The sequence below is a fragment of the Bufo gargarizans genome, chromosome 2 (assembly GCF_014858855.1).
Source record: "Bufo gargarizans isolate SCDJY-AF-19 chromosome 2, ASM1485885v1, whole genome shotgun sequence".
Classification (NCBI taxonomy): Eukaryota; Metazoa; Chordata; class Amphibia; order Anura; family Bufonidae; genus Bufo; species Bufo gargarizans.
The window spans coordinates 583,910,094-583,923,496 of record NC_058081.1 but is presented as its reverse complement, the minus strand read 5'-3'; the positions used below and the strand labels follow the sequence as shown (position 1 = coordinate 583,923,496).

The 13,403-nt window shown below is 47.5% G+C and overlaps 1 protein-coding gene across 1 annotated transcript in view; it reads left to right on the top strand.

Moving 5' to 3' along the window:
* The window catches only part of PLEKHN1 (pleckstrin homology domain containing N1), a 49,990-nt gene that overhangs the window by 8,039 nt on the left and 28,548 nt on the right, over positions 1–13,403 (top strand). Inside the window, 1 exon segment of the mRNA XM_044278234.1 lies at positions 1,797–1,896. Within this exon segment, the coding sequence (XP_044134169.1) occupies positions 1,797–1,896 (100 nt within the window).

Sequence of the window (13,403 nt, the reverse complement as noted above, 5' to 3'; positions counted from 1 at the left end):
TAAATAGAATTTACTCAGCTGCACAGCATCTGTGGTTTCATTCATGGTCCCTGGACGTTAAACTTGGGTATGAAATTCTGGTTGGTCTAGCAATTGCTCTCCTTGGCAGACTGAGAGCTCTAAAGATATCGGCATGTCTGCCCGAGCCCTGTCTGGGCCGAAGACTTCTCTCCAAGTACAATATTAGATGAACCTTCCATATGGGGATTGGCCTGGCCGGGTGAGGGTGGAGCGCACAATCTTATCTGCACTTACTGGTTCTGATCTGTCTGTTTACTGCCTATTACTAAACTGTTTACCTGTGATCCATGCTTGATGGAATCCAGCAGCCTTGCATTGATTGCTGCAATGTTTATGGCGGCCACTAAAATCCTGTTATCAGTTTACTTTTTGCCTCAGGAGTTTTGTAAGCTTTGAAATAATACAGTAAATCTACAATCATGGGGATCGGCGTTTTGGAGTCGGTGTGTAGAATTGTTAAGCTGACCATGCACATAAGATAATTGTCAGGTGATTTCAGTAGGACCCGGGGCCTTTTATTGCATATGGAGGAGGCCTCCTGACGTCAGATGATGAGGGAGATGAAGATTTGGTGGTTGGATTTCAGCTGCCTGATCCTTTTGTTCTAGGAGAGAGGGGAGACAGCTTCTGCCAGCAGTTTTCTCCCCGTTCAAGAAAACACACGCACGCTTTGCCAAGTGGACATGTAGATGAGAGGTATTGGGAGAGAATTTTGAATTTCTCAGTAATGAAAATATGGGATGGTATTCCGACTGTAGGGATTTATACAGTAGTAAAGAGTCCCTGTGACTCAAGAGTATGGACTTTTGACACTTTTTGTCTGTACAGCTTCATATTAGGGTTGAACTTAATAGTAAGTTCAAAGTCTGAGGAAATTTATCAAAACTGGTGCAAAGGAAAGATGGAGAAGTTGCCTACCAGATTGCACCTTTCAGGCTAGTTTCACACTAGCGTTCAGAGATCCAGCAGGCTGTTCGTGCAGCGTCCGCCACTGCCGTATCTCTGAATGTTGGGGTGAAATTAGCCTTAGTTCTGCAGAAGCGTTTTGGAAAGTGAAATTCAAAACCCAATTAGTTGCCCATGAGAACATCTCGACTTGTACTTTGCTCCAGTTCTCCTCTAGGTCTATATTTACAAAATGAGAACAGATCTAATCAAAGGAGAGCCAGGAAAAGGATTCCTCCATCCCTGTTTTGGATGGAGAAATATGGATTGTGAATACATCATTTGAACAATCACCTCACTTGAGCTGACCATACACTAGAGATTTTCGGTGGCCACTTTCTGAATGACTTGTTATTGACGCTTGGTCTGAGAGGTTGTGGATCTGTACCCAACAATGGCTTTTCTCAGATATCTGCCTTTGTAATGTAAAGAAGGTCACAGGAAATGGTCTCAGTTGTCCTTTAAGTCAAAACTATCCTATACTAGCTTGAAGTCTGGTTCCTTGAAGGTTAGCGCCATCACATTGACGATTGCATCGTCAAGCAAACAGTTCCACCATGCTTGACCATCTTCGAAAAGACGTTAGGCAGATCTCGGGACAGCTGGGGACAGCAAAGAAACCAAAGCGAGCAACCGTAAGGGAACGTTTAACTTGTCAAAACATTGTGAAGCTGTTCTCCACACGTGGGCTCATAACAATTTATTATAGGTCATAAAGCGTTAAGGTTTTTGTAGCCACTGGTGTCAGCGTAACATTTCATAATGGCATTGATGTATGTCTAGTGGTGAAAGGATTCCATGCAGCTGTCTCACCCCACCTCTCTTCACAGGCAGGATAGCAGAACTAAGTGGACGTATTTGTTTGGGAATGAAAGTGGCGCCGGGAGAGTGACCCATAAGGACAACATTCTGCACTATATCCCAGGGAAGGTAAGCACTTGGTTCAAGCATTGTCTCAATTAGGGCTGCAGTAAACAATTATTTTAGAAATCGAGTATTCTATCGATTGATTTTTTTACGATTAATCGAGTATTCTAATAAGAAAAAATTAATTAATAGACTGTTTGTTTGTTTTTCCTTTTATAAAAACTCATCAGACCCCCTGCTATCAGTTCCCAACACACTTCATTCCCCCCTGTGTCATCAGCCCAAGTGCTACAGTTTCCCCCAGTGCCTTCAGCCCCCCCCTCCACCCCAGTGCCTTCAGCCCCCCCCTCCACCCCAGTGCCTTCAGTTCTCCCCCCCCCTCCACCCCAGTGCCTTCAGTTCTCCCCCCCCCCTCCACCCCAGTGCCTTCAGTTCTCCCCCCCCCCCTCCACCCCAGTGCCTTCAGTTCTCCCCCCCCCCTCCACCCCAGTGCCTTCAGTTCTCTCCCCCCCCCCCTCCACCCCAGTGCCTTCAGTTCTCTCCACCCCAGTGCCTTCAGTTCTCTCCCCCCCCCCTCCACCCCAGTGCCTTCAGTTCTCTCCCCCCCCTCCACCCCAGTGCCTTCAGTTCTCTCCCCCCCCTCCACCCCAGTGCCTTCAGTTCTCTCCCCCCCCCCTCCACCCCAGTGCCTTCAGTTCCTCCCCCCCCTCCACCCCAGTGCCTTCAGTTCCAACCCCAGTGCCTTCAGTCCCCCCCCTCCACCCCAGTGCCTTCAGTCCCCCCCCCTCCACCCCAGTGCCTTCAGTCGCCCCCCCCCTCCACCCCAGTGCCTTCAGTCGCCCCCCCCCCTCCACCCCAGTGCCTTCAGTCGCCCCCCCCTCCACCCCAGTGCCTTCAGTCGCCCCCCCCTCCACCCCAGTGCCTTCAGTCGCCCCCCCCCTCCACCCCAGTGCCTTCAGTCGCCCCCCCCCTCCACCCCAGTGCCTTCAGTCGCCCCCCCCCTCCACCCCAGTGCCTTCAGTCGCCCCCCCCCCTCCACCCCAGTGCCTTCAGTCGCCCCCCCCCTCCACCCCAGTGCCTTCAGTCGCCCCCCCCCTCCACCCCAGTGCCTTCAGTCGCCCCCCCCCTCCACCCCAGTGCCTTCAGTCGCCCCCCCCCTCCACCCCAGTGCCTTCAGTCGCCCCCCCCCTCCACCCCAGTGCCTTCAGTCGCCCCCCCCCTCCACCCCAGTGCCTTCAGTCGCCCCCCCCCTCCACCCCAGTGCCTTCAGTCGCCCCCCCCCTCCACCCCAGTGCCTTCAGTCGCCCCCCCCCTCCACCCCAGTGCCTTCAGTCGCCCCCCCCCCCCAGTGCCTTCAGTCGCCCCCCCCCCTCCACCCCAGTGCCTTCAGTCGCCCCCCCCCCTCCACCCCAGTGCCTTCAGTTCCCCCCCCCCTTCACCTCTCCCAACCCACCCTCACCAGTTCCTTCAGCTCGCCCAACCCCCCCCCCCCCTCCCCAGTGCCTACAGCTCTCTCCCCCTCCCCCCCTTTCCTTATGCCAGCAGCTCTCCCCCCCCCTCCTGCTGACACCTGGAGTGAACAGCATCATTGGTTGCTATGACGCTGTGTACTACTGGTGCCCGGCCTTAGTCGCACCAACTTACCTTTTCAGCAGGGGCGCCGCCGACACTCCATCGTTCCGTGCTGCTCTGCATCTGATGTCATACAGTGCGTCAGGTGTCCAGAGGCCCCCTACTGGAAAAGTGAGTATTGCGGACCAGCGGGAGACCACGGAGCGGGAGTAATAGCAAGTGCTATTTTGTTGAATTACTTGATTCAATCGAGTAATCGTTTCAGCCCTAGTCTCAATCAACCTTGGGAATGCATTTGCGCTGTAGATAGCCAGCTTATCGATCTGCCGGGCAAGGAAGGGTAAAGTCTGTTCTTGGGTCTCCGTCTTATCAAGCACGTCTGCTGTGTACATATCTCTGCATACTTGGAATCTGGGATAGGCTGCCAGGGTACTCCTCGCTCATCTGTGTTCCCATAGGAAAGGCGTTGCTACATACACATACAGGACATTTACATCCATTTTTAGGAGCTGTTATTCAGATTTTTATTATGGAATTAGTATAGTTACAAAACAAAACAAAACTTAAATATTGCTGTAAGCTAAAGGAACGATTTGAAAAATAAAACCGGAGTGATGGGGTCAATGTGGCCTCAATGCTTTTTATGACCTATGCAGTTTTATGAATAACCATTGTGTCTGAGGAGTATAAACCACGGTATATGGCAATATTTAGTTGACTGCTAGGCTGGGGCTTATTAAGAAATTTGCCACCATGAAAAAAAAACGATGTAAAATTGACGCATTATGATGAATTGTTTTCAACCACAATGTTTCCCTAGGAGGGACCAGTTGTGGACGTCTTGTGATGTTCACAAGGATTCCAAATCGGTGGAAATACTTGCATGCCTGTGAGACGTCATCACTTTGGTGATTGTCTGCTGATTGACCTTTTGACTATCCCTCTCTTTTTGTGAAGAAAAAAATAAAGTAGATTGTCAGACATCGTGAGCTATCCTCTTGAGTTGGAAACTGAACTAATCTGGTATAGCTTAGAAATTAGCTATGGAGCCTTAAAGGGGTTGTCCGGGTTTAGAGCAGAACCTAGACATACCACATTTTCACCTAGGCAGCTCTCCTAATATGACCATTTTATGCTCTGATGCTCTTCTTTGCCCTGCTCTGAATCACGCAGGGCAAGGACTTTTTATGGAGATCCGGTGAAGTCCCGAGTTGTCCATGGGTAAGGTAGGTGGAGGCTTCTGCTTAGCAGTGAGCCCGGTGATGTCACTGGCACTGATGGGCGGGCTTTAGCGCTGCCCTAGCCTGTAAAACGGCTAGGGCAGCGCCAAAGTCTGCCCATCAGTGCCAGTGACGTCACCAGCAACACTGCCTGTCGGAAGCCTCCACCTCGCGGTGTGAAAATATAAACAAAGAAGCCCTTTCCCTGTGAGATCCAGTGCAGGCAAAGGGAGAGCAATCTGAGCATGAAATCCTCATATCAAGGGGGCTGCCTGGGTGAAACTGGGTATGTCCGGGTTCAGTACTGAACCCCTTTAAGGTACCATTAAACTAATTGGTTATTGAGTAAATTATCATTAAATCGAGTGAAACTGCAAGATTATCGAGCAATGAACGATAGAGCGACAATTGGTCGATTTCTCGTTGGTTCGATCGTTTTGGTGGGCACAAAAATCGGTGCGTCTAAGGCTACTTTCACATTAGCGTTTTTGTGGATCCCTCATGGATCTGCAAAACGCTTCCGTTACAATAATACAATTGCATGTAGGGGTGGGCGATATGGCCTAAAATCTATATTGCGATATAATTTTAAGCATGTGCGATATGCGATATATATTGCGATATATTGTTTTCTATATTGGGGGGGGGGGGGGGGTTTAAATTTTATTTATTTTTTACTTTTTATTTATTAACTATTGGCCTCCTTAAGGGCCAGAACCCTTGTCATATTCACCCTAATAGAGCTCTATTAGGGTGAATAGGACTTTACACTCTCCCTGCTGCCCTGTGCATAGTGCACACAACAGCAGGGAGCTGACCATGGCCGCAGCCTCTGATCTGCCCCCCCCGCAGCCTCTGATCTGCCCCCCCCGCAGCCTCTGATCTGCCCCCCCGCAGCCTCTGATCTGCCCCCCCCGCAGCCTCTGATCTGCCCCCCCCCAGCCTCTGATCTGCCCCCCCCAGCCTCTGATCTGCCCCCCCCAGCCTCTGATCTGCCCCCCCCCAGCCTCTGATCTGCCCCCCCCCCAGCCTCTGATCTGCCCCCCCCCCAGCCTCTGATCTGCCCCCCCCCCAGCCTCTGATCTGCCCCCCCCCCAGCCTCTGATCTGCCCCCCCCCAGCCTCTGATCTGCCCCCCCCCAGCCTCTGATCTGCCCCCCCCCAGCCTCTGATCTGCCCCCCCCCAGCCTCTGATCTGCCCCCCCCCAGCCTCTGATCTGCCCCCCCCCAGCCTCTGATCTGCCCCCCCCCAGCCTCTGATCTGCCCCCCTTCCCCAGCCTCTGATCTGCCCCCCTTCCCCAGCCTCTGATCTTCTCCCCAGCCTCTGATCTGCCCCCCTTCCCCAGCCTCTGATCTTCTCCCCAGCCTCTGATCTTCTCCCCAGCCTCTGATCTGCCTCCTCTGGTAACGCAAACCCCCCCTCCCTCCCTCGCCAGTATTAATCATTGGTGGCAGTGGCCACAGGGTCCCTCCCCCCCATTGGTGGCAGTTTGCAGTTCCGATCGGAGCCCCAGCAGTGTAATGCTGGGGCTCCGATCGGTTACCATGGCAGCCAGGAGTCACGCTGCTGAAGTCCTGGCTGCCATGGTATGTTAGTGAGCAGAGAGCAGCGCATTATACTCACGTGCGCTGTGGCCGCCGGTCGCTCCTTCTTCTCATAGGTCTGTGCGGCGCATTGCTAATGCTGTAAGCATTAGCTATCCGCCGCACAGACAGAAAAAGGAGCGACCGCCGGCCACAGCGCGCGTGAGTATAATGCGCTGCTCTCTGCTCACTAACATACCATGGCAGCCAGGACTTCAGCAGCGTGACTCCTGGCTGCCATGGTAACCGATCGGAGCCCCAGCATTACACTGCTGGGGCTCCGATCGGAACTGCAAACTGCCACCAATGATGGGGGGGAGGAGGGGGACCCTGAGGGATATGGCCGGCACATTCATTGGTAGTGCAGTGGCCACAGTCCCTCCCCTCCTCCTCCTCGGTCCTCATTGGTGTTCAGCGGCAGCCGCGCACAGTGGGGAGGGAGGGACTCCCTCCTCCTTCCTCCTCCTTCCTCCTCCTTCCTCCTCCCTCCGCTGTGCCGGCCGGCTCAGAACATGGTGCGCGCGATCATATCGCGGTCCGGCGATATAGGCGATATGGCGAAAATCCATATCGTGGCCCAAATTCATATCGCATATCGCCTATATCGCCTATATCGCCCACCCCTAATTGCATGCATCCGTCATGAACAGATCCAGTTATATTAGGTCTTCTATAGCCATGACTGATCCGTCATAAACACCATTGAAAGTCAACTGGCGACGCATCCGTTTTCTATTGTCAATACTGAAGCGTTTTCTTCCGATATTGAGATCCTATGACTTATATCAATAGCGCAATTGAAAAGTATGTGAAAGTAGCCTTAAGGGTCAAATGTTCTCCACACCAATAAATGACTCTCGTTTAGTCGTACCAATTATCGACTCGTGTAAAGGTACCTTAAGTTTTGAGGTTGGATATTATTGATGTTTATGAAAATTCTTATCTCTCGACCAATACAAAGTCAAGTTGGCTTCTGGAAGGTTCTTTCAAGCCCCCTAAATCTACTGAATTTTGTCTATCCCCTTTCATACAATGGTAGGAAACTCTCTACTCTGCGTACAGAGGTAGCATGTTGACTTTGGTCAGAAAGCGCCATGTGGTGGCACCTGTTTATTTGGGATAATTATTATAGTATTCTGTGTCATCGGTGTAAGTAAGAGTTATATTTGTTGTAGTTTGAACAGGTGGCTAGCCACTGCTTGCCCAGACCAGTACATGCAACATTGTGGGGAAACAAATTTGAAGCTTGGTTTTTGTCACACCTTCTTGAAACCATTGAGAAATGTAGTCTCACTGTGGAGTTCTACGGAATTATATTTTTTTTGCACTGTTAATGTACGCAAGCAGTAATGCTTCATTACCTTTCAGTTTTTGTAAACATGAAGAAGTTAACGTTGCGACATGAGGGTGAATCAATAATAGTAATGGAGTTCCTTTGTTTGGGAAACCATATTCTGTAAAATGTTCCAGGTCAGAAAAGGACACAACTGGGTTGTGCTTCTTCATGGTTGTAAATTTAAAGGGACACTAAAACTAATGTGCAAAGCTACTAATGGCATCAACATACGTTCTTAAAGATAATCTGTTCAGGAGCAACTTTATTGAACAAGGCTTACTGCCTGGTAGGGTTAATCCTGCTGAATAAAACGGTAGGTGTCTTGTGAAAATCTGTTATACCACTCCAGTAGAAAAAGTCTTATTTATGTGCACAATAAGGGCTGCAGTTCACCAAGCCCTAGCACCTTGGCACACCTCAGCTCTTCTGCTTTCCAGCGTTGACCACCCCCACCTTTTGATTGACGGGGCCCCCTCTTGCCAGGCCTTGTTATCCCGAGCATGCTACATGGATTGTACTATCTGCACATGCGCAGTACATCTCCTACAACTTGCTCTGCTTCTGAGATGATTACTGCACATGCGACATTGACATCATCCTCCATCTGGAAGAGGAGACGCTCTGCTGACTGAAGGAGACCATAGCCTCCCCTGTTCCAGGTGGAGGGTGACGTCATTGTGGTATAATTGTAAAGAAAAAGAGCTACCTCTGATGTTGTCTAGTGTGAAATTTGATCAACATTTGTTCTTGAATTTATTACCAATAAGGGTATGTTCTGCAATATGCCCCCATCATCAGTGTGAGTTCACATATATCAGTTTTGACCGGTCAGTTTTTTTTATGGCCTGAGCTGGTCAACAATTGATGAAAAATCCTATTCTTTATGCATCATATAGGACAGACATGCTCAACCTGCGGCCCTCCAGCTGTTGTAAAACTACAACTCCCACAATAACCTGCTGTAGGCTGTTCAAGCATGCTGGGAGTTGTAGTTTTGCAACAGCTGGCGGGCCGCAGGTTGAGAATGCCTGATATAGGACATGACAATCTTTTTCTAACTAAACTAGAACCGGCCCTGCACCTCACATGGACTCAGCCATCTCCACATTCGATGCCGCAGTATGCTCTGCTAGAATTATTTTGGACTGGCTGTGTGTCCCCTGTAACTGCTACAGCATATATGGCTGGTGGAAACTGAAGATTTAAATTGAGCATGTGCGACCACCCCAGTGAGGTGGACAAAGAAATAAGGAAAAGAACAAGCAGCAGGTGGCGCCATACCGATGCATTTTATTAAATGGCTACATTTTTTTATTGCTTGCAATTACAAAAGTATTCAGGTGCTGGTTTGAAAACTGTAGAATATTTTTCCTGAGACAACTCCTTTAATGGAAAAATGAGGGTCAGTTTTGTTTCATTCTGGTGTTTTTTTTTTTTTTCTTTTGTTTTGTATTTATTAAATTTTTCTATAGCAAAGAGAAAAAATGACTAGGTGTATTTAGCATATTGTTTTTTGAAATGCAAGGAAATACATACATATTATTAAAGCGGGGGTGGGGTGTCTGGATTAACATTCTTTGAGATTAGCCATAAGGGAATATACAAATAGAGTACAGATTAATGGGAATTCGGCATAAATACTGGCAATTACAGTTGTGTAACTGGCTATACATGTTCATTGACACTGGGCGACTGATGAACCTTTTTTTTTTTTTTTTTTTTTTCTTTTTTTTCTTCCCTCTTCCCTGGGAAAGATCATGGGCTGGCAATTCCTGGACGATCATCTGTCAGGTGTCGATTGTTCATGGCTAATTTTTGGGTTGAATTCGTCCAATTTTAATTATCTTGTCTGTCATGTTTATGGACACCTTTTAGGCCACATGTACGCTTTGCTTATGTACAGATCACGTGGATGTGCACGCGGAAAATACGCAACGTAATAAGTACAGTCTAATTAGATGAGATTATAAGAATTTTATCTACTTGTTGCGGAAATTTTCCATGTAATCCTCAGCTTGTTACTATTTCAGAGGATTTTCCTTGTGGCTTTCACCCTTTTGCAATGAATAGTGTGCGGCACCTCCGTGACAGAATCCACGTGTAGCGCAAGGATTTATCACGGAAACTCCACAAAATCCACATGCAAATCCGTTTGGAAAATCTGCACCAAATACTTCCGGCATGTCTGTAGCCTAAGTGTCGTAAAGGTGTAAAAATCTCACTTACATTTTTTTGTTTGCTATGGGAAAACCAGGAATGCTTGCCTTTTATTTTTATTACTTGAGGAGTGTTCTGGTATTTTGCAGTTTTGTAGCTCCATTGTTTCTTCACACTCTGTGTGTTACTCCTCTGACAAAGTACATTTATGTTTTGGTCCCCACATATCGAGAGAGCATAGGGGACACGTCGAGTGCTGTAATTGTTTTGCCGCAGCTGGCTGGTTTCATTGTATGAGTCACTTGTCTGCACCGTGGTTTCAGGGCTGTATATCTCAATCTTATGGGCATCTCACATGTAAATATGCTGAACTAGCTGTCTTCAGTCTTCATGCCAGACTTTCACTTCAAGTTCCATTGCTTCAGTGTTGTGGACACGTTATCATCTGCCAAGCTGCCAGTATGTTTACATGCTGGTGTAGGATTTGATCATTGGACTAATTCAAGCAAGGAACCCAAAGATGGGGCAGAAGGCAAAAATCTAGAATACTTGCATATAAACTATTAGTAAAGCAGATAAGTCTGAAGAGCCGTCTTTCACCCAAATGTTGGAGTACCACCTACCTCGCTAGCTTCTGCTCAGGATCCAGTATACCTTCTTTCATAGAAATCTATGGAGACGTTACACAGTTGTATACCCTTTTGTTATACTTTCTGTAAGTCAAATGTGATGTGGACTGAGCTTCAACAGATGCCACTAGTATCATCTGGCTGAGGGGCAAAATGTCTAATTGAATGCAGTGAGCCACCTACATCTGTGGCTAATTTGGACAATAGACCTCTTGCCCTCTGTCAGGAACAGCCCGGTTTTGTTATCTTTGACTAATTTGAATGGGTTATTCATCTTTGGATGATTCCAGCAGAAGTGCTGTAGGGATATTGCCTGGTTTGCCTTTGGATATGTTCAGCTGAAGCACATCTGGTAGGCTTGTGACGACCATGTGGTAGGTCATTAACTTTGGAGGTACTTGGATGTCCGATGAGGAGCAACAAAATTGCTTTGCTGGAAAACTAAACCAGTCAATGTTTGTTGTGTTGGTTCCAATACTAGGACTAATATCTATGGTGGCATCGTAGTGTTGTCTGTGTTTTTAGATGACATTACCAGATCTCCTGCAGGATCTGATGATGCCACCTACCTACCACCCATGGACTGGAATGGGACCAGGAACAGCAGGAACCCTGAAGATGCAGAAGCAAACCAGTGGAAGTGACATCAGCGGAGGAAATACAGACTGGTTTAGATAGGAACCATTACATAATGAATGAGTGACTGGGGGACATTGTAATAATGCAGGTGTGGACTCAGAACTTAGTGGTCCTGGGAAAAAACTAAGTGGGGCATATTTTGTACTAGGGCCCAAATTGACGGCAGGGTAAACACAAGTAGGTAGGCACGTAGTACCACCCCAGCAGAGGCAAATACCACAGTACATCACAATATGCTGCCCTCTGGTGGCACATTCTCTCCTCCTACTCCCAGTTGCCTTAGGAAAGCAATACAGTTGATTTCAAGAGTAAGAAGGGGAGCGACAGATCATTACTCACTTGGCTGGCGGCTGTGAAGAGGGCTCAGACGGACCCCTGGGCGTTGGCCCACCAGGAGGTTTCTCTGTAGGGTCTATGGGCAGTCTGGCTCTGATAATATGGGATAAAATGTTGAAAGGACCTGGACAAGCGCTTTAATGTAGTTGGAGCCACATGGAGGTACTGCATGGGCCCGTAGACATCTGTGTGCTGTATTATGCATCCATTCTATACAGATCTGTAATATGGCCTAAATTGTAATGGGATGTGTTTTTGATTACATTATGACATGCCAATATTCGTTTATGTAACACAAGTGCCCACAAGATGGCTACCTTGGAATTTTGTCTTTCATTATTATTATAATTATTATTATTTTTTGGTTCTCTATAATTGCAGTTTAGTGGTTCAGCCCATCAACAAAATCCATACTTGTGTAGATAGTTTACGTGTTCATGTTTCACCAGTCTCGGAACCAGATCAGTGAGTTCTTACTCCTCCACTAATTCTAATTAAAGGGCAATTATACAGACATTTCCATGGACCGCCAAAAGCAAGGAGACGGTAATCATAAGCGTGTTTGCTTTTATGCAACACTATGCAATGAGGAAGGGTTATTACTAACACTGCTTGTCGTCTATGACATCATCACATGGATGTTGTTTCCTCCTGCTTCTGTTTAGTCATTTGGCTGTCATACAAAGGAGTGGTAGGAGAGCTTACGTATACGTCCGCTGGGGTCACTCACCTCTGCTCTATGAATTTGAATCATTGCTTTTGGAAAGATCCTGTTTTCAATTTATCTCCTTCTGGGTGATCAGGTGTTCCCTGAAATTTAATCATGTTGGCTTTCAGAGAAAAGAAGGGTGTGAAACACAAGTATGGCTACCACACCTTTTCCTCCAGTACATATCCTGGGAAAGGAGATTTATTCTGGATGTCAGAAGCAAAGTCTAGGCTTATGAGAAATTGAGACGTCTTGCTTTTAAACAAATTTTACTGTAAGACTTGTGTTTTTGTTTTTTTTTTGAGAGATCAAGTAGATTTTCCATAAGAGTGGTCAATGATGGTCTGATCCCTAGGACCTTCACTAATCCCAATAATGCAGGTCCCCAGTCACTTGCATTCACTTCTGCATCTCCTAGACTTTAAAGGGGTTTTCGAGGCGTGAAATATTGGTGACCTATCCTCAGGATAGGTCATCAATATCTGATCAGTGGGGGTCCGACTCCTGGCAGATATTTGAGGAGGCCACTTCACGTTCATCGGTCACGTGGCCTAGGCGCAGCTCAGTCCCATCCAAGTGAATGGACTTGGGCTCAAGTACCAAGCACATCCGCTATACAATGTAGGAAGCGCAGTGCTTCCTATGCTGTGAAAGAGGCCACATTGCTCGCCGGAGCTCCGCAGTCTTTTAAAACAACTGATCGTCAGGGGTGCTGAGAATCAGACCCTCACCAATCTGATACTGATGACCTATCCTGAGGATGGGTCACCACTATTTTACTATGGAAAATCTCTTTAAAAGAAAGTTACTGCATATAGTTGAAGCCCCACTGATCACGCTTTTGTGCGATTATCTAATTAATATGAAATGTTTTCTCAAGAAACCCCACTTCAAGATGACATTTTAGAATGTATTATAGTTATTCTAAATTTCTACCAAGATTATCTTATCAGCTGCTTCAATCATGATTTTCCTAAATTTTTTATTTCTTTTTCTCTCCACAATATTTCAAGGGGTATGGTTTTCCATCACAAGAAAATTGGTGACAGAGATGCTTTAAAACATCAACAAAAAAAATGGTTCTGCATAGTTTTCCACCACTGCTGTTCTGGCACTGCCTGGATCTCTGCTGCTCCCTGCTACCATCTCGACACCCAGGAGAAATGCCCCCCAGCTAATGGGGCGCTAAGGTCGGTCACTGGTATGGCCAGTGCTTTTCCTGGTATTTTCCATGCATCAAAGTGGGAGCAGTAAGTTGAGAACAATAGAGACCAGGGCAGCATTGGAATGGCAGCAGAGGGGATTTCATGCCACATCAAGCCTGCTAAGATACTTTTTTTTTTTTTACTTTTTATTGCTGTAAACCCGCTTTAGTCTAGTACCGGTAA